The following is a 27,219-nucleotide window of genomic DNA, read 5'->3' on the forward strand; positions in this document are numbered from 1 at the left end:
TAAAAGCAAAACAAAATGTTAATGTGATGGTAAATAAACGTGGTGCTGTCTCTGCCCTCGTTTTTCATGTCTGAAAATGTCTCCAAGCAGTCAAATTGATCCGTCTTTCAGCCTGGTTACTGGCACTTTGCTGTGTGTCGTTCTGTGTTACACAAGTGCGAAAACATTTAACTGTAGAACATCATTAACTTGATAAAAGTGAGAGGTGCTGCTCCGTTAGTTTTCACACTCTGACTGATTTGAGTTTTGTCCAAGTCGCCACATTTGTCTCAATTTTATGTCACTGACAGGCAGTCTGCAGTAACGGACTGTGGACGTAAACACCAGAGAAAAACCCCAGTTACTTTAGCATTTAATAAAAAAAATTAAAAAAAACATTTAGATCACAGAAATTTATATTTTTAAACCATAATTTAAAAAAAAAAAAAATCTCAGTACTCCTTACGAAAAGCTTAGGAACTACGAGGATAACCCGTATGTGTGCTTCTGGGTAGGTCTGCAGCACGAGGGCATCTTCAGGGTGTCTGGATCGCAGGTGGAGGTCAACGACATCAAGAATGCCTTCGAGAGAGGTAACGTTACAATCGAGAGCGAGACGTTGCCTCAGTCATGTTGTTTTTGGTTCCATTTGTTACTTTCCTTCCTCTCCGTCCCCACGTAGGCGAGGACCCTCTGGCGGGGGACCAGAATGACCACGATATGGACTCTATTGCTGGAGTCCTGAAGCTCTACTTCAGAGGCCTGGAGCACGCCCTCTTTCCTAAAGAAGTCTTCCATGACCTCATATCCTGTGTCTGTGAGTATCACTACTTCAGCCTCCATACAGCAACCTCTTAGTCACCAACGATTTATTCATGTTGGGGTTTTTTTTTTCCCCCCCACAGCAATGGAGAGCCTTCAGGAGCGAGCGGTCCACATTAGAAAGGTTCTGCAAGGCCTGCCAAGTAAAACGCTCATCATCATGAGATACCTGTTTGCCTTCCTCAACCAGTGAGTAGCAGCACACTCAGAAACCTGAACAGCGTCTCCTGCATCAATTAGTGGCTGCGCATTACAAAATAAAGCTGGACCGGATAAAAGCTGCTTAATATTAATGAGCTCTGAAATAATCTGCGGTTAAATCACAACCGATGCGTCCCACGGCTTACTTTGTTGTGAGCTTATGTGCCACAAAGTTAACGTTATAACCAATGAAACCAATGCGTCTCATTAGGTGGGTTCCCATTGTGCTATCCTGAACCTTTATCCCCTTGGATTTAATTACCTTGAAACCTCAAACTCCCCTGGGCTCCTTGCCAGATGTACTTCCTGCAGAAAAACTATAACTGATTATTTTGTCTCAGAATCATTAGTTTGTATCTTATGTAAAGTCCTTCTGTGCTCCATGAGGAGGTAAAGCTGCACCAAATGTTATGTTCATATCACAGATGCAGGCATCTGCTTTCACCAACGGTTACCCTTTGAAACCAAATTAAAATCGTCTTAAATTTTTTAGAAGGGTATTAAATTAAGTCTGAGTTATGTCTCTGGAGAGTTGTGGTTCTTGCTGCAGCAAAATGTTTTATATATATATATATATACACACACACACACACACACACACACACATATAGGCAAGGGAAAAGATAATTTGGCCGTATCTGGACTGGACTTCATGAATGCAGTTCATGACGTCCTGCATTCATGAAAACAATATTTGGTTTGACTGTCCCTGTATTTACTTTGAACAAATAGATGGACTAAATAGTTCTGCTATTACCTGAGTGAAAACTGAGATTGTCAGAAATTGGCTTTATAGAAACAAAAAGAAACAATTGCACAACAATTGGGTGTTAAGGTAAACCCTGTTATCTGGTATCTAGAAACAGAAATGGCTCTTGTATTTTACATTTGGGCATCTAAAGATCTTTCTGTCAACGTTGACCCTTTTGCACTGAGTTTTCCACAAACACCAGATTATTTTGGGGCCTAACACCACATCTAAACTTCCTCTAACCTTTTGTCACAGGTCAGTGTGGGCTGTCATGAAGTATTAAGCTGCAAACACAGGAAATGAAAACTTTCAAGATTAATTATTACCTTAATTTCCTCTTTCAAATCAAATTTGTTTTCATAATTCATCGCAGCACACCATAGACCCTTTGCTCTGACATCAGCCACAAACCAAAGCTTCCCATCAAACAAATCCCCGTTGAAGCATGTAAAACTATACATTTTGGTTCGATGGAACAAGAAAACATTTCCTACAACATGTTTGGACACACACGCTTGCATGTGGAGGAAAATCAATTTGTCTCATTTTGACCTCGAAACCACGGCAGAGGTCTCATGCGAAGCAGAGGGCAGGTTTGGAGAGCTGAGGAGGGAGCTGACATGTAAGCCTCCTGGGTAAACCAAGCAGCTCATGTGGAGACGGTAAAGATTCCTCTGACTTGACTGATTTACTGTCAGCCCTGTGTTCCTGTTTCTTCTCACTCCTGCAAGCACACACCACCGCTTTGCTCTGGATCGCCGCAGGGAGGGGATGCCCTTCTACCCTGGACAGTTAGCGACTCAGATAGTGGGACATGTGTTTTATTGAGATTTTATGTAGTGTGCACAACTGTAAAAGAAAGAAAATAATACAGTTTCGTCATCTTTTTTAACATGTATTTTTGTACTTCACTACTCTGATACACCGTAAAAAAAATGAGGAGGATCCAATACCCTTCAGAAGACACAGAAGCAGTGTTTTTATTCTCTATACACACATACGTCTGTTCTGTGAAGCCCTTAGAGGTTCGTTGGAGATTATTAGTGAAGAAACAGCGTCGCAAAGACAAAAATGTAGATTTTAAACAATGAATAATGCTCAGAAAGTTTTAGGAAGGCTTGCAAATTGCTGTTCGCTGAACCAGTCAGACTAAGAATGAGCAGAAAATGTTGTTCCGGTAGAGACAGACTTGCAGCTGGGATCGCAGTGAAACTTGTTTCCGCAAAGTATTTCATTCTGGCCAGGTGATTACAAATGCACCCCACACTTTTCAGATTTTTATTCGCATAAAACAAGGCGTGCTTTTACCTCCACTTCAAAGTTACTTTGTGTTGGTTTTCAGAATATAAAACGTCAATAAAACTTTGTGACTAAATATGAAAAAGCTCTAAATGTGCAGAGCATGTTGTCTGCTTAAGACAGAGGAATAAAAATAATGTTCAAACCTCTGCGTTTTCTCGTCCCCCTCCCCAGTCTGTCCCAGTACAGCGAGGAAAACATGATGGACCCCTACAACTTGGCCATCTGCTTCGGCCCCACCCTGATGTCTGTCCCTGAAGGCCACGACCAGGTCTCCTGCCAGGCTCACGTCAACGAACTCATTAAAACTATCATCATCCACCACGACAGCATCTTCCCAGGCTTGCAGGACCTGCCGGGCCCGATATACACAATCCCTGGAGCCGGAGACGACTTCTGGTGAGAGCAGGGATACAGTAAAAATATCAATGGGTGCAGGCCCTGGGATGGTCCGTACAAGTCGTCTCAAAGGGCTGCTGGAGATTTGGGAGGGAAAGAATTGAGGAGGGAGTGAAGGATTTATTTAAGGGCTGCCGGGGAGAGATTTAGAGCGGGGGGCTACACAGATCCAGGGGGGCCACGAGAATCAGCTTACTCTCCATCACATGGGAGATTAAAGCCCCACCTGACCACATCAGGCAGCACACAACAGCGCAGGCAATGGTTAATTTTCCAGTCTCACTCTTGGAGCTTGTTATTGTGTTTGCTGCCAGCCAGTCACTGTGAATGGGCTTAAATTATGTTATCACACCGGCAACACCTGGGATTTGTTGAACTTCTAGCTTTTGATTGCAGAATAAAAGGACACTCGTGATTTAATTTAATTTAGGGATAAAGCGACCTTTAACCTTCCTGTAACTAGATGTATGCCTAGGCCACTTGGATTTATTTTGGTTGGCTGACCGTAGAATTATGAGAAAAGGCATCCTGAATGCTTTTGTCCCGTTTCCCCAAGACATCTTTAACTTTAACAAATATCCTGTATTACTGTGTGTGTGTGTGTGTGTGTGTGTGTGTGTGTGTGTTTGTGTTTTACTGTGTAACAAACTGTAAAGTGTAAAAAAAACAACAACAAAAAAAAAACTCATGTCAAAACTCATCAAACCTGACAAGTTGGTAACAAGAAAGATCATTTTAAAACATTACCATTTCTTAGCCTTTCTTAGACCAGATGATTCTGGAAAAATCTGAACTATTGTGACTTGGCAAATTATTAACGAGCCTTAGATTTCATCACATACTGTAACTTTGTTATTTGGGGATTTTATGTTAGAGTAAACTAAAACAAAGTCGTGTGACACAGAAGGAAAATGACAGATCCACACAACATTTTTTCAGATCTTTTTTTTTTTTATTTCTCCTCCACTTCACAAGTAAGCCTTCCTTTGTCTCAGTCTACCACACAAATAGAGTCCCAATAAAACACACAGGGTACAAACTCCTTTGCAAGGCACTGAGACTGAAACCTCCACCTCCTTCTTGAACATCCTGTGCTGTGTGTGTCTGCTGCAGCGACAGTCCGCAGTGTGAGCCCCCCCTAGTGGAAGAGCCGGCACCTGACACAGTCTCAGTCAGCCACAACAGCGAAGACGGTGCGTACTTTCACTCTGTTTTACTTCCACAAACCCCGTTCTGCTGCTCACTGTCTATAATTTTGTCATCGTAGCTCCCGACCTGCTTGCTTTAACCTATTAATAATGCATTTTTATCATCACCGTAAGGCAGCAGCACTAAACAGCTTTGCACTAATGTGGCTCTCCACCTCTCTCTGTCTCTCTTTTTTCCCTTTGCACCCTGCTTTCTGCCGCTCCACCTGCCTCTGTCGACCCTCCCTCTGAATCTCAGGCACCTTGGCTGTTTCAGAGTCTGAACCAGTCGAAGCCGTCGCCAAGTTCGACTACACAGGCCGCTCCGGTCGGGAGCTGACGTTCAAAAAGGGCGCCTCTCTCCTGCTGTTCCAGCGAGCCTCCGACGACTGGTGGGAGGGGCAGCACAACGGAGTGGACGGTCTGGTGCCGCACCAGTACATCACCATCCAAGAGGCGTAAGATCTTTACCGGCCTCGTGTTGAACGGCGGCATTACAGACGTTTGTTTTTATTTCCGTGCCTTCGTGACTGTTCGGATGTTTCACTCACGGGACAAAGAGCCCTCTGTTCAAAACCTAAACAGGGAAGAGGTCAAACACATGTTTGACATTTCTGATCAAACGTCAACAGTTCATGCACTGTTGGAAATCCCCCGTTGCTTAGCGAGTTGAGCAGCAGTGATTCAAGCTGCATGTGATTAGAGATCAGTTTCCTTCTCAGCTTAAGACGGGCAGACAGTAGTTTGTAACCTTTTCACAGTTGTGTTAAATTTGACCAAAAGAAAGGTTCAGATTTCCAGATTTTCTCTCCGATACGTAAAAATCCGCAGTAACACAATATTGTTGTCCAGCTGTGGTGCAGTTCTTGTAGGATTTGGAAGATTACATTATGTTCATGAACGGTGGACACAGGACCTTGTAAAACTTTTAATACCCCTTTTAGTTTTCCACATTTTGTCACTTTTGCAACCAGAATCTTTAATATATTTTATAGGAACGCGACAAGGACGAAAACAAAGAGGTACGTCGTTTTGAACCGCACAGAAACGTATCGTATTTTGCAGAGGCATATCCGAACCGTTAGAATCCCCTTTAAGTTTTGTATTCACTTGTCAAAGCCCAGAACTTAATCTGACAGCGAACTTGTGGCAGGACTTGAGCGCCCTGACGCAGCTTGAATCGTTATGCAAGGAAGAACGGAATAAAACTGCAGCATTGACAGGAGCAAGCCTAACGACATATTCCACACAGACTGTATGCTGTGATTGTAGCCAAAGATGCATTTGCTAAATACTAACATCACTTAATTTGTGGGGGTGTTTTCCGCAATTTTTCAGATCTGACGCTGAACGCGGCAGTCCAAAGCCTGAAGTGGACAGCAGGGAGCAGCCGGAGGAGAGGGTGTCCACCCGGGGCAGCGCACCGTCTCCCACAGGAGGCCACGTGGCCGACATCTATCTGGCCAACCTCAAGTGGGTTGCGCGTCCGCAGAATATCACCATTTCAACTATCTGTGCATCAGGGATTTCCTGCAGTTCTCTGCCAGGTTCAGTTAAACTCAGTAAGCATCTTGTGTCTTTTAGGCTGAAGAAGCGGCCCGAGCCCGGGAACATCCGGAGAGCGTTCAGATCGGAGAGCGACAGCATAAGTCCGGCGGCCAGCAGCAGCGGGGCGGGAGGCGCCAGAACGGCGCCTCTCACCGGTGGAGCTCAGGTGAAAGACTCGGGAGACAAACGTCCCGTCAGCGCTCACAACATCCTCAACTCGGTCACTCGGCACTCTTCACTCAAAACAAAGGTACGGCACATGTGGAGTTGATTCTATTCTTCTTTGTTTTTGCTCCAGAGGAAGACGTTTTCTTGCCAATACTGACACATTGTCTGCTGACGCAGAAGTTTGTAAAATAATCTGTAATGTTTATTACTATTTCATCTTAAGAAGTTGTCATCAAATTCTACTTATTCATATTTTAACAGTCAGTTAATTGGTAGTTTTATCAAACCATTCTGTATTGACAACCAGCCCTCTGAGGACATTTGTGACTTTTAAATGGCCCGAAGTTAAAATGAGTTTGACGCCCCTGGTTTAGGTGGAGAGTCCACAGTTACGGAAGGCGACCCCCGCAGGACGCTCCAAGAGTTTCAGCAACCACAGGCCCCTGGACCCTGAGGTCATAGGTCATGTGGAGCTCACCGCACAGGTACGGCTTTTTCCTGCGCTCGGTTCCTTTCGTCCTCGGTGTTTGCTTGCTTACATCGTGTCTGCCTGCTGCGTTGCAGGACACCCAGGACTCTGCCCTGAGCGAGCTCAGCAAGTTTGAAAGACAAGCGCCCTCCAAACACACGCACACCCCCGACGTGGTGCTGGACACGCTGGAGCAGCTGAAGGGCATGAGCGGAGGAGGAGCTTCCGAGCCGTCCAGCCCGCTCCACTCCCGTCTGCTGCGGGACGGCGAGGGCGGCCCCTCTTACGTCCACCCGCTCCAGCGCAGCGCCTCGTCGGCGAGCGACGTTCCCTCGTCTTTCCGCCCTCCTAAGACCCAGCCGCGGAGCCCGCTGCCATCTGCCACGTCCCCCTCCCTGTCTTCGTCGACTCTCTCCTCATCCGTACCTTCCTTCAGGGAGCTGCGTCCGCCGGCGACCAGACCGAAACCCGTGGTGTTCCCAAAGGGAGGAGGGACCGGGAGCCCGGCGATGGGCTCTCCGACCTCCATCGTCCCCCCAACGCCGCCTCCTCCACTCGTGGGCCACACACACTCACTCGCCCACACGCCCCCTCCTCCTCCACCTCCTCCCCAGTCTAATGACAAAACCTGTCCCGCTTAATTTTTCCTGAATTCCTTGTAACAATCCTTACAGCTCTTTCAGCGAGTGCAAAAAGCACTTCGGTTGTTTCACATAACCCCTCTACTGACATGTAGCAGTTTCTTAGCAGCCTCTTAGGTGTCATTGTCTTTAGCAGGAAGAGTGTGCCCTCTGCTGGCAGCTCTGCTTTACTGCAAGGAGAAACTTGGATTTTTCTTTTCCTCTGCAGAGAGATCTCCAAACAACGCTGGATTTCAAAACCTCCAGCAGGGGAGCCACATCTGGAGCCTACACACACACACACACACACACGCACACACACACACACACACACACACACACACACACACTATTTTTTTTTGTGGGGGTGAGGGGGAGGGTAGCAAGGGTTTGCATATGAAATTGTGTTTGAGTGCGGGTGTTAAGAGTTATTTGCCTTTGGGAAGGAGCTCTATGTGTAAAGAACAAAAAGCACTGTTTAATTTTTGTATATTAGACATGGCAGGGTTTTTTTTTTTCATTTTGACAACCCTGTGTTGTGTGGAGAAACAGATGGAAGTGTTTGATTTACGAGAACAGACTGTGAAAGCCAAGCTCCCCACTTTGAAGAACCGAAACACACTGACTTGCTGCTTCATAAGAGGCAGATGGGATTTTTTTTTAATTTTCTCTTCGGAACGATGAGAGAAAGGAAAAACTTGGCCAAATATCAGTGTAAATCATGCGATCAAGAGCTTTATTTACCTCTCCTTCAGTGTTTTAATACATCTGTGTTTTTATTACATAACATAAACATGTACCTAATATGGCCAACAGTAATTTTGAATCTAACATAGCAATAAAACAATGAAAGCAAAAAGTTTGGCGGTATGAAGCTGCTGTAGTGCAGCAGCTTTGCCGTGTGTCTGTGTGTAGGGGACCACTGAAACCCAGCGTCTTTATATGGCTTTTTGTTGTTGTTTTTTTGTTGTTGTTTTTTTTTGGACTGTGCACACATTTTCCCCTAATGTGTGGTGATTTGAGGCAGCTAAACGCCTTTCAGGTTTTTATCATGCATGCTGGGGCCACTCACAGTACCAACTAGCCGAACTGGGGATACCAGCTGTAACACAAGTTCCAAAAAAAAAAAAAAAAAAAGTCAATAATTTATAAGTAAAGAAAACATCTTGATCTTCTGTTTTTACTATTTAATAATCATGTTGATAACTGGAAAGCATGCAGCTGAGGATCTTCCTGAGTGTGTGCACACGTAAGCACAAAAAAACCACCTCATCTTCTGTGTTCCCGAGTTAATGCCAAGAATCGGTTGGGTGGGGGAACTTATGGACTGTTATATCTATCTATATGCATGTGTGTAAGTGTGCACATGCATGGGTAGAGAGTACTTTATGCACCTCACCGGCCTGCGCATAAATGAATGCCAACTGAAAACTACATTCAGGAGACGCGTAGGGACGCCAGTTCTCAATATCCTGAAAATGTGTCATTTACAGCTGCAAATGTGTTTCTATTTCCCTTTAGTTGTTTTTTTTTTCCACATTGTTTCCACATTAAAACCATAACGTTTAATATATTTTAGTGGGATCTTATAGGATCAACTCAACACAAAGGTAGCTCATAATTGTGAAGTGGAAGGAAGGTAGCAATGGGGTTTGTTTTATCCAATACACCTCAGCAGCATTCAGTTTCCTTCAGTAGTCACCTAATTACTAAGGAGTCTGAGTGCAGTTTCAGCTCAGTATAAAAACATCTGTCCTGCAAAATAGTGATGGAGAATTGTCACATTGTACAATTGCAACTTTTGATTAATATCAAATCTAACTGATGAAGTTTGCAAAAAAAAAAAACAAAAAAAAAAAAACCAAAACTGACAGTGTGGTTAGTTCATTTTACTGTTTGTAGAATTATTTTCCCTGTTGACTCCAGTATATATCAGTACAAATGAATATATGATTAATTGCAATGACAGACTTTACAGTCTGCAGACTGAATAAAGGAGACTGAATACAAATGCTCACCATGATTTTCAGATTTTCCCCTGCAAACTTTTCAATCCATTCACCTTTGGTGTTATGCACCACTTTGTGTTGGGCGATCATGTAAAATCCTCCAAAAAAAAAATAAAATAAAACACTCAAGTTTATGGTTGTAGCGTGACAAACTGTGGAAAAAAAATGTAAGGGATGCTATTACTTTTGCAAGACACTGAAAATGAGGAACAAACCAGCTAAGATAGCTGATGCGTTGTCTGCAGTCATTGTAGCAACCCTAGCAGTGGCAGAGAAGCTCGCTGTTATTAAAAAGACAATGCGAAAACTGGCCTTTTTTTTTTGTCAATTTGCCCTTTGCAAAAATGAATTTGCATTATGTGAAAAAAAAAGAAACTCACAGTAAGAGAGAGCACAAATCCATGCCTTTTCAGTGTATGTTACCGTTTTTTTGTTTTTTTTTCAAGCTTCCCCTCTCCTCCCCCCCAGCTCTACAGCGCGGTATGCATTCCTGTAATGAACTGTATCTGTCAAGTCTCTTTGAAATCTCTGTATAGTTTTTGTGCATACCTGGTGTATTTGTGTTGCTCTTACCTCAGTATCACAACTGGAGGGACTGTGCGATGCAGAACCATTCCTGTTCACGCGTACAGTACAAACATGCATGTGGGTGGTCGGTGCATTTGTGAAAAGGCGCAAAAGACCTTCTGTGAACTCTAATCAGTCATTGTGCACTTGGCTTGCATGTGAACTAACTGTGTGGGGATGATGTGTTGGAGTTGAATATTGTTGATGAGTATGCATTTTTTTGTGTGTGTGCATTTGGGGAGGGGGGGGGAAATCACAGAACTAAAAAAAAAAAAAGACAGTAATGTCAAATCTATTTATAGTTGTCTCTCTGTATTACTGGAGAATCATGTGCTCAGATGTACTTTGTATATACAATGTTGTACATGACAGAGGTACACTTTTGGTACAGTATTGTACAGTAATAGCAATAGTAGTTTAATCAAACAGGCCTTATATAATTCTATGTGTAGTTCTTGTAGTAGATCTGTTTTTTTTTTAATAAACATGGCTTGCTATAAGATTTGTTGATCCACTGAAAAACACACACACACAGCTGGAACACAAAGGTAACGTAGAGTTAGACATATCTAACTCAAAACAAGATAAAAAATGATCTCTCAAATGTTTTTTTGCATCAAGAAAGTGGTTTCACCTCATGTAGGACTTTGATATCTCTCGCAAAGATATGTAAAAACAAAAGCATCCATTTCTGCATTAGCATAATGTTGCACAGGAACATTTTAGGAAAACTCAACCTTTAATTTGAGTACACATATGTATACTAACCAGTATTTGCCTCTCCACATATTTCTTTTGTTTTTACTTGTTTAATCACACTTACATTTTTCAGATGAGCAAAATTATGACAGTCATAAACTGAGTAAACATAAATTGCAATTTTCAACCACCGATTTCCTTATCAAGGAAAAAAAGATATTCAAACCAACCAAAGGCATCTCTCTGGTAGCCAAGCAATGAACAAACAAACTGAGCCAAACAAAAGCAAACAGTTGTCTAGCTAACACTGATCAAGTGCCTCTCTACCAGGAGACAAGGTAACCACACCCATTGCTCACTATTGACATTGTGACATTTAGTGTGGCCTGTGTCTTACAGACATGTCTCTTGAGATGTAGAGTCCACTTTGGTTTTGCAAATCGTTCCAGCTCATCTAGTTTGCGTGGCGCCTTAAGCACTCACCATAGATTCTCAATGGGATTGAGATCTGGGCTCTCAGATGTGGAGTGGCCTTCAGATCTGGGGCCTGGGGGCCACTCCAGGACCTTGATTTTCAAGTCCCTTAAAAGGTTGGTGAGAAAATTTGAGGTATGCTTTAGGATATCTTTGTTGAATGACAACAAGATACCCCAAATCTGGCCTAATGAGAGACTTGCAGGAGGCTTATTTAAATTATTCTTCCAAATGCTAAAATTCTGCTGTCGTTTCCATGATCCCACGAACACAAACAAGGTTCATAGAGCCTGAAGTAGCAAACCACCACCAGGTGTGACTGTGTTTTAGGTGTGATAGCTTCTCTCTTCTCTCTTCAAAGCGCCCATAGAGCTCAAGTATGGTCTCATCAGACCAAAGAACAGACTTCCAAACCATGTTTCAAATGTTCATGGGCGATAATTTGTTTCAGCAGTTGAGTCTTTCTTGGATGGTGACCTTAAAGCCCTACATGGTGAAGAGCTGCCACTGCTACTTTCCTTGTCACACCGATTCCACCTATTCCACTAGAGGCCAGCGGAGCAACACTCATCTTGGTAGAGACCCAGAGATCCTTATTGGCATCTCTAGTTATTTTTCTCTCAAGTTACTCAAATTTTGTTATTACACCCATGTCAGAATTTGTGACTTTATGTTTTGCAATGGCGTGCAGCTTTCATTCACAATAAACGCCTGCTATCCTCTTTCCGAGATTAACACTAACTTTTTTCGACAGGATCAATTTACTTCTTACAAAAAGTCTCAGAGTAGTCAAAGCGTTCAAGTAAAGAAAAAGAAGGTTAATCTTTTTGGCCTTATTGTTTTTCAGTTTTCATGTTGCAATTCAGCACATCAGTAAAAATATACTGATCAAACTCTATGGAGATTTTGACTGTTCTTTTGGAAGCAGTAAAAGTATGAACAGGTTTTATGATGGAGACTTATATAGAAATTTTAAAAGTGTATGATTTCTGACCTTAACTGTATGGGTTTTTATTTTTTTTTAACTGCGCTTAGAATGACAGAAAGCGGTGTCAGATGTGTTTAGGTTAGAGTACACTTTTCTTATTTGGAGAGAGCTTTATCTGGACACAGTGAGACCAATTTGAAAAGTGTGATCATTTATTGTATCATTAATTAGGTGCCTGAAACAGTTCATATTACCAAAACTGAAATAATCTATAGATAATGTTTGATCGACTATTTTCCACATATCAGATTTTGTACGTATGACTATCTTGTGAAAACAAAACAAAACAAAAAACCCCACTAAAATTAATGTAAAACATGTATCTATTCATTACATGACTCAGTGATTTTTCAGGCTGTGACTAGACTACCGTAGTTATTTACACCGCTACGGTTTAATAAGCAAGAAGTCGGAAGTTCCCTGGTTGTTTCCGCCAAAGAGAAACGTCCGCCCCTTTTAAAGCCTACACACTTCCTTCATCACACTCACCACAGTTCAGCCATGCACGGAGGCTGTTGCCTTTCAAGAATCTAATAAACTTTGAATCCTCGTACTAAATTCAGGACGCCTGCTGCTACCAGCGAGTGTGTTTTCTTCCCCGTGTCACCCGCTGAGACGGCAGCCATCACTCCGGCATGCTGTCACTTTTTCCTGCGGATCAAGTTTTACACGCTGGCGTAATTTGTTTCCAGTCAAGTTAGTCTTATCGTAGCACAACGCTGTGAGTGGCGGACGGAGTGAAACGGGCTGGAGCCACTGACCCGGGTTAAACAAAACCCTATAGATGAATAACAACTCGGCCAACTGCAGAACCGGAACCAGGTAAGCTAACACAGCTGCTAACATGATAACTTCTTAACTTGCTAACAAACTTAGAGAACTGTGTTTTAAATGACCTGTCCGTATAGCTAGCTCGTTATTGTAGTGGTTAGTATCGGGACACATACATACACATTTATTTGTGTGTGTGTATTTATTTATACACAGGTAAATAAGTAAGTGAATCTGCTGTCACCTTAACGAACCTTCAGTGTTTCACTGTGTTGTTACAGGTATGGGGATTGGAAAGTTGCCAAAGGGCTGGGAGTGTGCGACATCTAAAAGTGATCTGCTTAGAACAGTAAAATGACAGATTAATGTGTCAACTAAGTAAAAAATAAGTAAATATCGCGACTTCTTAAAACACGCCTATTCCCATTCTTTTAAATCCAGATGAAAAAATTAAATAAATGTTGTATGTCTGAATGGGGTTTAGTAAAGAAAACAACCCACTGTGGGATTCCTGATTACAAAAACAATGTTTTTAACAGCACTATTGAAACATAGAATTAAACAGTGAGTTTCTTAAAAGTGGTTTGGATGTGCAAACAGTCTGGCACTTCCCCTTGGGGATTTTGAAGCATACCTTTATGAAATCATAAAGTTGCCAAAGGGCTGGAAGTGATTTACATGCTGATTTTTTTTTATTGTTGTTGTTTGTAGCATATCCCAGTCTACTGAAAAGCATGTCCATTTCCAGTCATAACTTACTGTGGAAATTTCACATGCAATGTGGATTCTGTTCTCTTCTTACTTCTTCCAGACTATTGGAAATTAATTTCCAAATTAAATGTCATGTTTAGTTTGGCATATATATATATATATATATATATATATATATATATATATATATATATATATATATATATATATATATATATATATATATGAAGATAAACTTACATGTTCATGTACTAAGGCAGGGTGGAAAGTGTCAGAAGAGCTAGACAAACTAACTAGAGGAAATGTGAGAAAAAGGAGAAAAAAAAGACCCCAAAAGAATCTAAGAAAACAATAAATACAAACTTACAAGGAGAAGAATAAACTAAGAAACTGAACATAAAGGAAGGATCTACTATGGCAAGAAACAATGATAAACACAGAACATGACAGATCAGAATATGGCAAGATGTATAGAATATAAATAACCCACATGAAGAAGTATCACATACAAACCAAAACCCAAACATCGATGCAATATGACATGAAATTCAAAATGTAATTGAATTTGTAAAGATGAAAACTGGTTGCTGTTTCTTAAAATACTACTGGTTCAGAGGTAACAATGTAAAAGATAAATCGTAGTGAATCAATAAAATGTGTTTTCCTGTTTGAACTGAAAGACTCAAAACAACTTTTGAATGAGGTTCTAATTCACTGAGATGCACCTGTTCTACTTCTTTGGCCACCTTTTCCTCATATCTTTCAAATTTTGATTTGTTTGTGATCTGCCATGTGTTTCTGCTACCGCATGACTCTTCTCTCTGCTTCTTCTAGTATGTCGGGTATAACAGGAAGCACAGCGAACTACCTGTGGTCTATGCATGACATCCTCGGGCAGGGGGCCACTGCCAGCGTCTACAAAGCGCGCAACAAGGTAGCCGCCACCGGCAGAGCCACTTCACATCAATAACACTTCCCTGCGTCATTTTAGCCACCATCTCATACGACGTAGCCTTTGCTGTTGCATCTTCAAAAGATAAGGAAAGGCTGCGGTTTCAGTGATGTGGGCTGTCTGACGCTCTGTGCTGACGATTGCGGCGCGATGTGCGTATTTGTGCAGAGATCAGGCGAGCTGGTGGCTGTGAAAGTGTTCAACGTGCTGAGCTACAGCCGCCCCCACGATGTCCAGATGAGAGAGTTCGAGATGCTCAGGAAGCTCAACCACAGCAACATTGTGAGGCTGTTTGCTGTCGAGGAGGTAATGGAACCAGAGGAAGAGGAAACCGAAACGGGGTGACGTGTTGCAACTGAGCATGTCGCAATAAGCGATAAATCAATTGATTTGCATGAGATATTAAATTGAGCTCGATCATTTCCATTTGCGTGATTGATCCAATCTTTCTGCCAAAGATTGGATGACGAAAGGGCTTCATTGGCCTCAAGTAACCTTTTGTTTGAAGGACAGTTTTGTTTAGAGACTTCAGCATCCATTTTATCACTTGTTTTGGGTGCTTCATTTACTTATTTTGGATATGTAAAATGTCTTTCAGTTCCATGTTTATTGATCCTTGAGAGGGTGTACTTGCATCATTATGCCTTTATTATTATATTAGTTGGAAATTATATTTAAACCACAATATTGTCAGTCATCATCGTCTGGAACAATTTATCATCCAGCAAAATTTGCTACTGTGACAGGCCTAGTTGCAACAACTGGAATATTTCACACAGATTTTTGTTTTTTCAAGTTGCTACTAAAACTTTTCTGATAAAGGAGTGCAGCCGTCTGACTTTGTTGGTTTTCTGCCAGCTGCAAACAAAGCAGAAGGTCCTGGTGATGGAGTATTGTTCAGGAGGGAGTCTGCTCAACCTGCTCGAGGACCCAGAAAACGCCTTTGGCTTGCCTGAAGCAGAGTTCCTCACTGTCTTGCAGTGCATAGGTAGGTTCGTGGGTATGATTTTGCTCTGCGTTTTCGTGTGCCCATGTGTGACCTCCGTCTTTGTTTTGTCTGCAGTGCAGGGTATGAATCATCTGCGGGAATACGGAGTAGTGCATCGGGACATCAAGCCGGGGAACATAATGAGGCAGGTTGGAGAGGACGGCAAGTCCGTCTACAAGCTGACGGACTTCGGAGCGGCGCGAGAGCTGGAAGACGACGAGAAGTTTGTGTCCATTTATGGAACTGAGGAATATCTGGTAGGATTTTAGTCTTGGCATCAAACTTAGCTGAACTGTGCAGCAGTGCTTTTTTTTTCTCTTTGAGAACAGGCAGTTAAAAAATTAAAGGTACTCTAATTAAAGTTAGAAAAAAAACTTTAAAGTGGCGACTAAGACAGGAGCTCTTAGTAAGAAAGAAAAAATTAATGTAATTTTACAGATTTGGGTAAGTATTAAAAACATTGAGTATGGACTTTTTAAAATCTTCAATTCAAGAGCAAAATCCCAATCATTTTTCTTAATAAATGCACTGGATTTTACATTGATTTATAATTAAATACCACAATTTATTTTTGATTTGCAACATTAGACCTTGACGTAACCAATTTACTTGTCAGTATTTTAGTGTTCAAATTACGGATTGATCGGACACAATCTCAAAAAAAAAAAAAAAATCACTCTTTCCAAACACTTTGGACATTAGACACCTTCAAATTCAGGTTGAACTGGACCGGTGGTTCTTGGACTGACTCTGGTGCCAAAGTTCAACAATGTACTAAAACTACTAATTTTTGAACATTTTTTTAGATAAAGGTACCAAACTTGACAAACCGCATTGCAGAATCAGCATTTTTTTTGCAGAATGCGACAACTGTTATTCAACAAGTGCAAATAGTTACAGGTTATGAAATAGAGTTTGTCCGTATGCAAAAAGAAAAAAAAAAAAAGCAACAAAATGGCACCGTACCACACCCTGACTGGAAAATATAGGGCAAGCATTTTCTTCAAGAAGAAGTGAACGTAAAAACTTAAGTCTGGAAAAGTACAAAAATGTTTAGGAGTCCCATAATTTCCTGACTTCTTGCGCCACCTAAATGTCATGTTCTCTGGTCTCATCCTGAAGTCACTATGTTGCATTTGGACTACGGAAGAAATCTCAACAAAATACACAAACGGTTTTAATTGAGTGACAAAATGCAGAATGAGATTAACTTTGAGATTCCTGATTAGACGAGTTGCAGCTTCTTTTGTCAACTCTTTCCTCTGATCTCTTTGTTGCAAGCGGTGATCTGTTAAGTGCTCAACAGTGGAATGAAAAACTGTCTCAGATCTCAATATCTAAATCCGATTATACTTTTTCTGACTGAATGACCTGCTTTCAGGCAAATGAGAAAATATGCTGACATAGGTGCTCCTGACTGCGATTATCTGTATTGGCAACAACAGATTAAATAACAGAGAAAATAAAGCATTTCTTCATTTTCTCTCCGTATGAGCAGCACCCAGACATGTACGAACGCGCTGTGCTGCGCAAGCCTCATCAGAAATCCTACGGCGTGAGCGTTGACTTGTGGAGCATCGGCGTGACCTTGTACCACTCCGCCACGGGGAGTCTCCCTTTCACACCTTTCGAAGGGCCCCGTAAAAACAAACTCACCATGTAAGCTGCGGGCTTTAACTCTCTCCCAAAAACCTGTCTGGAGTTTGAAACGCTGAAACCCTTCCCTTCCTTGTTTGACTTCTCCTTCAGGTACAAGATAACCACAGAGAAGCCCATGGGAGCGATAGCCGGCACGCAGCGGGCGGAAGGCGGTTCTATAGAGTGGAGCTACCACTTGCCTTACAGCTGCCAGCTTTCACAGTAATTCCTCAGTTTATAGGAGTGTGTTAACTAGTGATATGTTTTAGCCTGTGTGCACATGTTTCTTACCGTTTACGTCCACAACCCGTGTCTGTCTGCAGGGGTCTGAAAGCCCTTCTAGTTCCCGTCCTCGCAGGCATAATGGAGGCCGACCAAGGCAGGTGTTGGGGTTTTGACCAGTTCTTCACAGCCACTACAGACGTATTGCAGCGGCAGCCCGTTTATCTGTTCTCCCTGCAGCAGGCCATGGCTCACAGCATTTACGTCCATCACTACAACACGTACGTCTGCGCTGGCACGATGTGGACGCACGCTTTGTGATCAAACTAAAAACGTGTCTGTGTTTCATTGTGATTTTAAGTTATCTTATTGGAAGAATAGCTCAGAGACTTCCATACCTTTTTGGCAAGTTACTGAGTTATTTGTTTCTAAAGATTTTGTAGGACCCAAGTCAAATTGATGAGTGGGGAACTCTTAGTTTGTCCATTTGTTGGACCATTTCGTTGTGTCTCGGCTTTGTCTGACACAGATTTACAGCTGCAGTCCTGGTGAAGTAGACGATGAGCTTTCTGCCATTAACTGTGTTGCAGCTATGCAACTAAAACTAGTACAATAGAGCTTCCTCAGTTCTCAGGTCTTTATGTGATTTACTGCAGCTTAGAAAATAGACTTTGAAATACTTCTGTTAGTTTATAAACCACTGAATTGATTAGCACCAAAATACATTAAATGTCTGTTGTTGGACCGCTCAGGCCTTCTGGTTCAGGGTTGCAAGACTAAATCCCGTTTCTTTGCATTTACATTTGATTAAATAATAACAAGGATGGATTCATTTTAGGCTTTGCTCTAACATTTCATGAGGATCATTTTTGATGATGGCAAAATTACAGTGTTTGTTGCTTTATGTTTTCATCATGTGAAGAACCTCGAATTTCCAGTTATTGAAATATACACTGCTCAAAAAAATAAAGGGAACACTCAAATAACACATCCTAGATCTGAATGAATGAAATATTCTCATTGAATACTTTGTTCTGTACAAAGTTGAATGTGCTGACAACAAAATCACACAAAAATCATCAATGGAAATCAAATTTATTAACCAATGGAGGCCTGGATTTGGAGCCACACACAAAATTAAAGTGAAATGTTCCCTTTATTTTTTTGAGCAGTATATTTTACAAATGAACTTGCCTTACTTCAGCTAACAACAACAAGAGTTACAATAGGTTTGCCTTTTGCGTTTTATAGTGTGAAATATACAACATTTGGAAACCACAGGGGTAAATTCTTGGCTAAGATAAACCTGAAGCGTCTCCTTTGTGCTAAGCAGAGTTTCGGTGTTCTTTGAAGAGGTGGCAGCTCAGACTGGCATCGGCATCCCGCAGCAGCAGCTCATGTACCTGGGCCATGATCTGGTCCTGGAGGGCGGCATGAAGGTGGTGAACCTTCCCTGCACTTCATCTTCCCAGCCTCTCATTCTGCTCAGCAGCACGCCGGAGACCAACGCCAGCCTGCCCTTCAGAGAGCGTAAGGCAAACAGAGACGACCTTCAGTTTTTTTTTTTTTTTTTTTTTTTTTTTGGTTGTCTCTCCATCTCGTTAATTTAATGAAATCTGTCTGAGAGCTGCGCCAACAATGTGTACAAAGCAAAGAAGCAAGTCACATTTAGAATAAAACTTGAGTCCTGAGTTACTAGTAAAACCTAAACAATGTCATGAATCATATTTCTTTGGATTTCTGTTTTCTGCAGCGGAGACGCCTCCCTTCCCATCCAAGTTTGACGTAGTGACGGATTATAATTTCTCCAAGGTACCGTTACTCATACTGTTTTCCACCAAATTCAAGTTTATTTCTGCATTGTTTAATTTGAATTTTTTTTTTATGATGACCTGTTTGTTTCTCTTTTTCTTTTTTAGGTCATAGTGGGAATAGTTCACCAGTACAAGAGGATTGTACTGTTGCTTCACACATACAGAGAGTTGCTGCTGCAGGGCTACTACAGCTACATGTGAGATCTTTGAAACCGATAAATTCTCTCTCGCCAGGTCATCTTATCCTTCTTACTCCTTTCTTTTTCCTCTCTGGTTTCTCAGGATGAAGTTGCGTCACGAGTGCACAGAGGCCATGCACAGCATTGCAATAATCACCATTAGACTGCAGTCCTGCCTCAGCACGCAGCACAGGATTCACAAACTGTACGTTTAGTTGCGGCTTTTAGAAGCAGTTTCTCGTAGCCACCGTGTTGTAGCTGTAATTTTATAAACCTTATAAACCAGGCATTAAAATTCAGGTCTGGATTTGTTCCCTACAATGTGAACATCTCTGGATTCTCAGAGTTGGATTTCCATTGCTGTCATTATAATCTCACTCTGCCTGCTTCTGTTGTGTGTTTTAGAGCTTTATACTCGGCTGAAAATCAAGGCTCTGTTGATAGCTCCAGTCAGAAGCTGCAGCTGGTAAGCGCCTCCAGGAAGCAACACCAGAGTTCAGTCTGACTAATGTACGACTGTTTTCACCCCCAGGCTGATTTAGCACAGACTGGCCGCTTGCCGTATTTTCCCTTATTTGAATTGTACATTATTAATACACACAGTCATACCTGCTCACCGTGAGTCATGAAAATGACGTGAGAAGCGTGTGATAGGCTAAATACCTGAAGGTATTTTTTGGTGGAATATATATATATATTTTTTTACTATCTTTTGTCGAGGAGAGCTAAATGGACTCAGATTTTAACCTCTCTGCACTGGCTTTCCTAGTGTTTGTGGATAGCTTATGTTTTTTTTTTTTAATGCCTTTAAAGCTTCTAATAATTTACAAATTTTTGTCTGATTTTCTTCTGACTTGTACCACCCCCAATTATTTTTTTTTATCTTATTAATTCTTTCACGCCAAGTTTTAAAAATGTTTGGGGTAACACTTTATTTGAAGGGGGTTGAATAACACTGACACGACACTGTCATAAACATGACATAACACCTGTCATGAACATGAATAAGCCTTCATGAATATTTATGACTGTTGTCATAAAGCGTCATTCGCTAAATTATGACATTTTTAATACAAAGTTGACATTATTCAAAATGTCTTTGTTATGACAACTTGACATTAACCAAGAAATCATTACTGTTTAAACTTTACCTTTAATAACATAAAGTTACCTGATTTTTAAAGTGCAATCAGTAATAATTGTATAACAAATTTATATCAGTAATGATTTCTTGGTTAATGTCAAGTTGTCATAACAAAGGCATTTTGAATAATCTCAACTTTATATTAAAAGTGTCATAATTTACCAAATGACGCTTTATGACAACAGTCATAACTATTCATGAAGGCTTATTCATGTTCATGACAGGTGTTATGTCATGTTTATGACAGTGTCATGTCAGTCTTCTTCACCCCCCTTCAAATAAAGTGTTACCATGTTTGGTTTTACCTGTTTGCAGTTTATTTCTATCTGATGTCAAATGACACTTTTATTTTCTGTTATTCCTGTTTGCTGTTATGAATTGGTCTTACTTGTTTTTGCCAATTTAATATATTTTTATTTATTACATTCTGTTAATTTATCTTAATTTTATTTGCCTTTCAGATACATGCCTCTTTGTGCTCATTTAAAGTCTCTTTGTGTGAAAATGTTTCTGTGGGTTTATGTTTGTGGGGCATCAGATGTTTTTTTTTTTTATTATTCCTGCATTTTCTTTGGTTGATTCTTTGCAATGTATTTTAGAATTTGATGATTTATTAAGTTCTGTATTTGATTTTCAGATTCACTTTTATTCAAGTAAGTTGTTACTTTTAGCGGAGCAGAAAGTCAGTACATCACAGGAGACAGAAGATGGTCATTATTTGCTTAAATCAAATAGAACTAATTGTAAATGCAGGCATGTGAATAATAACAGCAAACAGGTTGTTTCTTTTTTGCATAACGTAACCAGAAGGTGTTGCTGCTGTCATCACAGGTTCATCAGCATCTGCCTATTTATTCTGCTGGCATCAGGGAGTTTCAGACTCAGCTGGAGCACCTGCAGATACAGCAGGCCAAGCTGGCCGAGACCCTCACTCATGATAAGAGGTATTGTGGGAGAGCTGTGTTGTTTTTTTTCCATGAGGATTAAATACATTTTTATTGTTTAAAGTTTTTTTTTTTTTTTTTGTTTTTTTTGTCCCACAGCTGTCAGAAGATGCAGATGCTGCTGGAGAAGATGACAGCAATTCATCAGCAGTATCGCAAAGACAGACTCACAGGAAGTATGAAGGCTTTTATAGCTACACGTTTGTTATTACAAAGTTATTACGTTTTACACAGATTCTCATTTTTAGTTGGGGTAGAGATACAATGCTGTGAAAAAAATATTTTTCTACTTTTTGCTTTTTCATCACCCATTGAATGTTACAGATCACTAAAATATCTGCATCATAGATAACCGGAGTTGATACAAAATTCAGTTTTAAACGATGAGGTATTTTTTAAAGGGAGAAATAAAACAACCTTGTCTATGTGGAAAACTTTATCTTCAAATTAACAGTTTTGAATAGCAAAGTTTTTGCTTAATTATTCAGAATGGGGCCTGATAACAGCCAGACTTGTTGAACCAAGAAATCACTTACATAGAAAGTGACAGCAGGAAGTGAAGGATTTCCAAAAGAAGGATATGAGAAACAAAACCACTACAATATATTGGCATTAAAGGATTACAGTGGCATTTCTAAATTTATGGGACTCCACCAAATCACAGTAAGAACCAATATCAGCATATAGAATCGGCATGAAAACCTTCCACCGAGTGACGAGACTAAATGACTAAAATGACTCTGAGAGCAAATCGACGACTCATACAGGAAGTCACAAAAAAACCCAAGAACAACACACAAGACACGACAGGCCTCACTTCCCACAGTTAAGGTCAGAGTTCGTTATTCAGCAGTTAGAAAGAGACTTGGCCAAAATAGAATCCATGAGTGACGTTTAAGATGAAAACTACTGGTGAAAGAAATAAAATAAAAAAACACAACTTCCTGTTTCACATTTGCCAAAAAGCTTCTCGATGATCCCGAAAACTTTTACCTAAGATTCTGTGGACTGAAAACACAAAGGTGGAACTTTGCTGGAAGGTCAGTGTCTGTTTTGAGTTTTTGAGAAACGTCAATAGAGTTTAAGAAAAGGAGCAGCTTATCTACAACTAAACATGGGAGAGGTAGTTTAATAAGAAGAGGATATATTTTTAATCAGTTTTTGACCTTGAGCTCAAGCACACCTGGGTCAAACAGCAAATATTTTTTCATAGCATAAAATCACCCAATAAATTAATCCTGTCAGTTTTAGCTCTTCTGGATTGTCTTTAATACCTTGAATACATTTTAATGAACAACTAAAAGCAAAAACCGCCATTAATCCAAATATTGACTTTTCTGATTTATTACTTTTTTTTTTTTTTAACCAGAACTTCTGTATAACGATGAGCAAATACACAAGTTTGAGAAGTGAGTTGACTCTTTTTTTAATGTATCTTCCTGGTTCTTCCTGATTGAGGCCTCGGCGTAGGAAGCATCTGAACTTGTTTGCTGTCCTTTTCCCAGAATCCACCTGTTGTCCCACATTAAGCGGGTGAAGTCTCTCTTCAGAGACGAATGTGTGCAGAGGTATAAAGAGCTCCTGGCCTCAACAAGGACGTGGAGCAGGTCAGAGCAGCAACACGATCCAAGCCTGCTTTAAGGAGATTACAGATCTTCACATTGCTTGTCTTGTTTAACTTTTTGAAACGTCTTATTTTTAAGGTAAAACTTGAGTTTTGTGTAATTCCTTCACATCTTTATTTTTTTTTCCCTTTATTTTTAAATAATTAGAAATTAGGAGTTCAAAAATCTCAATTATTCCCAGTTAACTAATGGTATTTTTATTAAAATAACATTGGAAAATTAGTTTTCTTGTGCTTTTCTGTCTCAATTTTAACTAATCTGAGCCTATAGTTAAAAAATAAAACATCACAAATACCCTTTCCTGTAAAGTCTCCCGTTTTGGCCGGGAAACTACTCTGTCCCGGCGTGCTCCAGCATTAGTATTTTCCCATAAATTTCCCGTCTTGGAATCATTACCCCCTCACCCAAATACAGGAACTGTTATTCTTGTATCTGTGCAAGGAAGTTGGTATATGTAGAAATCTGTTTAAGTTTTGTGATTTAAAATAAATGGAGGCTAAAAGGTATTTAAAAACTTCACAGTATTTTTGGAAACTGCTTCGAGTCAGAACTTCAGAAATGCAGATAAAACCGAAATGCGACTTCAGCAAACCCGTTTTGTAACACGCTAGAGTGCGCAATAATTTAATTCAGTCGCTTTTTTCCAAATATATTGATATTTGCAGATGATCCCATGAAACCAAAAGTAGGAAAATGTAGCTGTGCAAAAGGCACAACCTGAATCTTCATGGGAGACATTAATAAAATTACTATGATAAATTTAAATTCTTATTATTACTATTTGCCATGATCAATGATACTGTTGTCCAATCCTAAAATAAATGCATTATGCAGAACTTACCAAAACACAGAAATGACTAAATAAAAATGCTAACAGTGACTCTCTTAAACGTCTTCACAAATTGAAGTGCAAAACTCAAAACTGGGAGAAAATGTATACAAAGGAATGTTTCGGGAAAATAAAACTGTCTTATAATAACATGTTGGGGAAATTTTTATGTATTTAATGAGAGTTTCAAGGAGTTCTTCAAACTAATATTTATTGGCGACTCTCTCAACTTCAGAAAAACAGATTCAAGTAGGTTTAGTTTCTTTTTTTATAGTATCCAGTCCCACCTCTGTATTGATGGTGGTTGTAATGGATTACAGTAGCCGTGACTTATACATTTCTGCTTTTACTCGTATTTGTAGCGTTTTGCTGAACATGCAGACTCGACTGCAGGACTTCACTTCTTTCTCTGCTGGCTTACTGGGAGACTTGGATGTTAGCGAGCAGCAGCAGAATAAGGTAAACATGAGTTTTTACGACTTTCAGATTTTTTTGTTCTATTAGAAGCCCAGCCTTCTCTCTTTGGGAAGGTCAAGCCTTTCTCTGTATTTATGAACATGTGCTCTTGTACTTTAGATTTTTCATTATTATTATTTTTTTTTAATAAAATAAAATAAAAATCTCTGAAGATGTTTCGTCTCGTGTGTCTCTCCCACAGGCCATGGACAGAATCCTTTGCTCTCCTCAGTTTGGTAGAGCTGAACAGCAGCCTGAAGTCACACCCAGGGACAAGTCTCAGATGATCTTCAGGTGGCTTTAAGTTTTATCCTGTTGTAATTCGTTGGTCTTGGAACTTACCTTAAAACATGGATATATGCTCCCCTGTACAGTTTTAGATGCCGAAAACAATCATGACAGTCCTGATTGCCAAATAATAATAATAAAAATGATGTGGAGACAGCTGAGCAACATGACAACAAATGTTGCTTAAGGCTGGAAATTTAGCGAGGAATTAGATAAAAACTTTAAACACAAAGAGCAGAGACAGGAACACACGGAACATTTAAAATGTATTTTATTATCAATCAAATGTATAAACATGGCAAGAAGCCTTATATGAAAGAAAATTACAAAGTTTAGTGAGTTTGCTGGCAATCAAACTAAAACCCAATCCTTCACAACTGGGAAACGCTGAAATCTGTCATTTTTTGTAAAGGTTGTGCTTTGTGACGTCACTGTTAGGACTGGGTGAAAATGTTTTAGGCATTCTGTTCATAAAGCGCTAAAAATACAACAAAAAATATTTTAAAAATATTCATCCTTCTCTAAACTATGAATGAACAATAACAAACTCGTAGAAAATTTAGAAAAAATTTTTATCCGGTGCTACATATTCGTTTACTGCCTGAATTTGTTTACTTTCTTAAAAATACCATTTAAGTAAATTTGTGTTCTTGCTGTCAAAAATATTAAGAACATATTAGTAATTTCAGCATAATAAATAATTGTAAATCTCCGTTTATTATGCATCATCGAGCATAACCCCAGCCACTAGATGGCAGCAAAGTGTTTCTAATCTGATCTGTGGTACGTGTTGAATCTTAGTAATGTGCCATCTTGTTAGTGTGGTGGTTTGAGGTGAACTTGCAGCAACAGAGCTTAATAACTTGACTACCCACGCCAGCTTGTGTAGCTGCAGATGCAAACTCTCACAGTTGCCTGATTTCATGTGTTGCCTTGTTGCAGGATGCATCATCTGAGGGACGAAATGGAGCTTCTGGTCAGAGAACTACAGTGTAACAACAGCATCATAGAGAGGTGAGTTGTGTAAACAGCTTTAATTCTTTAAGCTCTTCCTCAGTTTGATGATATTTCTTGGATCTCACAGCCTCGGCGGAGTGAATTCTTCAGCTGCTCTGGAGGCCGGTCCGACCAGACCGTCCACACTGTGACACTGATGTGCAATCCTTGGATTTTTTTTTTTTTTTACCTCTCAAACCCACTTGCAGCGTCTCCTGCGATCACTGCCACTGATGAGCTCGATCTATGGATGACTGTCATCAATATTAAAGGAAGCAGTCAGAGACGTTCAGTAGAATGTGAATCTCAATTTAAGATGCGGCACGAGGCTCAGATGAGTGTGTTTGTGTGAGTGTGTGTTTGCTGCCTGAGTAAAGCAGCTCAATGCAAACCTCATTGATGCCTTTTGTGTTATTGTATTTTTAATAGGCTGCCATAGCGATAGACTGTGGGCATGAAACAAAACAAATGCTCTGTCAGCAGCTGGAGTGTTTTATTGGTTGCATTTCCTGTTTTCCCTTCTGCCAGAGAAGCTCTCGAGAATCCAAACATTCTGCCTGTGAGTGCATTTACATCAATTCTGGTAGTCTAGAGTTTGTGATAAAAGGCACTGATTAAATGCATTTAATCTGTTTTTTTCATGTCTTTGTTTTCATAATTGTATTTAGTAAATCCTTATTTGTGATCATCTGTGTGCAATATTGATTTTTTTTTTTTTTACCGTTTTATAAGTGGTTTGACATTTAAAGAGATTAGTTTTCATAGAAGATGCATTATTCTGGAAGAGGAAGTCCGTCGCTTACAGTAAATCAAGCAGGAAGTAGAAACAAGATGGATACACCGACCCCTTGGTCATCTCTTAAAATCCTAATTGAGGCCTGATTAAAATTTGGGGTTTTGTATGAAATAGACAAGTTTTAATTGTTCTAATTTAATAGCTCCAGGTAATGTTATTGCAATGATTGTAAAAACAAATGTCAATATAAGCTGCTTGAATGAATCACAGTATTCCTGGTGACGACGATGGTCTATTAAAAACATTTTTTACAAAAACAATGTTTAGTATACTTTACTGGGATTTTGTGTGATTCACCACTAAAGTAAAGGGGGATTCAGGAAAAAAAGCATACCATAGTTCTATCTTTATTACTATTTTTTTTTAATATTGTTTATTAGCTCCATGTGGGTCTGCCATTTAAAATCCTAATATATTAGTAGAAAAAGTCAAATACGGACATGTTTAAGGGGTGTGAATACTTTCATCAGGACTGTATCTGAAGTAATGTTCCTGTTTGTTTTTTTTACCATGTGATTTCCCTGAAAAGAGAGTAAACATGGTCAGGGGAAACTCTGCAATGACCCTGCTGTGTCACCTCACTGACTGTACAGTAGAGTAACATTAAATAATCACAGTAGCTGTGATCAACCCTGCAGGGGAAATCCAGGGCATTGTTATTTGTGGTTGAAATAGGGTTTTCTCAA

The 27,219-nt window shown here is 40.2% G+C and overlaps 2 protein-coding genes across 4 annotated transcripts in view; both read left to right on the forward strand.

Moving 5' to 3' along the window:
* Positions 1-10,519, forward strand: part of srgap2 (SLIT-ROBO Rho GTPase activating protein 2) — a 60,399-nt gene extending 49,880 nt beyond the window's left edge. For 2 of the 3 annotated variants that reach the window (XM_015013542.2, XM_015013551.2), the window contains exons 14-23: positions 495-572; positions 662-796; positions 885-990; positions 3,227-3,451; positions 4,565-4,644; positions 4,898-5,096; positions 5,977-6,111; positions 6,223-6,436; positions 6,729-6,839; positions 6,919-10,519. In XM_015013542.2, coding sequence (XP_014869028.2) covers positions 495-572; positions 662-796; positions 885-990; positions 3,227-3,451; positions 4,565-4,644; positions 4,898-5,096; positions 5,977-6,111; positions 6,223-6,436; positions 6,729-6,839; positions 6,919-7,464 — 1,829 coding nt within the window. In that variant the 3' untranslated portion in view covers positions 7,465-10,519. The remainder of the gene's footprint in view (positions 1-494; positions 573-661; positions 797-884; positions 991-3,226; positions 3,452-4,564; positions 4,645-4,897; positions 5,097-5,976; positions 6,112-6,222; positions 6,437-6,728; positions 6,840-6,918) is intronic. The other variant, XM_015013545.2, reaches the window with a different exon arrangement.
* Positions 10,520-12,641: 2,122 nt separating this feature from the next.
* On the forward strand, positions 12,642-26,793 carry ikbke (inhibitor of nuclear factor kappa B kinase subunit epsilon). The gene is made up of 21 exons (XM_015013582.2): positions 12,642-13,002; positions 14,497-14,596; positions 14,783-14,920; positions 15,473-15,602; positions 15,678-15,859; positions 17,101-17,261; positions 17,352-17,462; positions 17,564-17,743; positions 18,796-18,992; positions 19,216-19,274; positions 19,382-19,473; positions 19,559-19,660; positions 19,861-19,921; positions 21,431-21,543; positions 21,643-21,719; positions 22,913-22,952; positions 23,049-23,150; positions 24,360-24,456; positions 24,656-24,747; positions 25,684-25,755; positions 25,826-26,793. Exons 1-21 carry the CDS (start codon positions 12,965-12,967, stop codon positions 25,887-25,889), a joined length of 2,208 nt encoding a protein of 735 aa, XP_014869068.2. The 5' UTR covers positions 12,642-12,964; the 3' UTR covers positions 25,890-26,793.
* Positions 26,794-27,219: the final 426 nt, after the last annotated feature.

Source organism: Poecilia mexicana, unplaced genomic scaffold, assembly GCF_051168715.1.
Source record: "Poecilia mexicana isolate PSO_F unplaced genomic scaffold, ASM5116871v1 scaffold_5, whole genome shotgun sequence".
NCBI classification, from domain to species: Eukaryota; Metazoa; Chordata; class Actinopteri; order Cyprinodontiformes; family Poeciliidae; genus Poecilia; species Poecilia mexicana.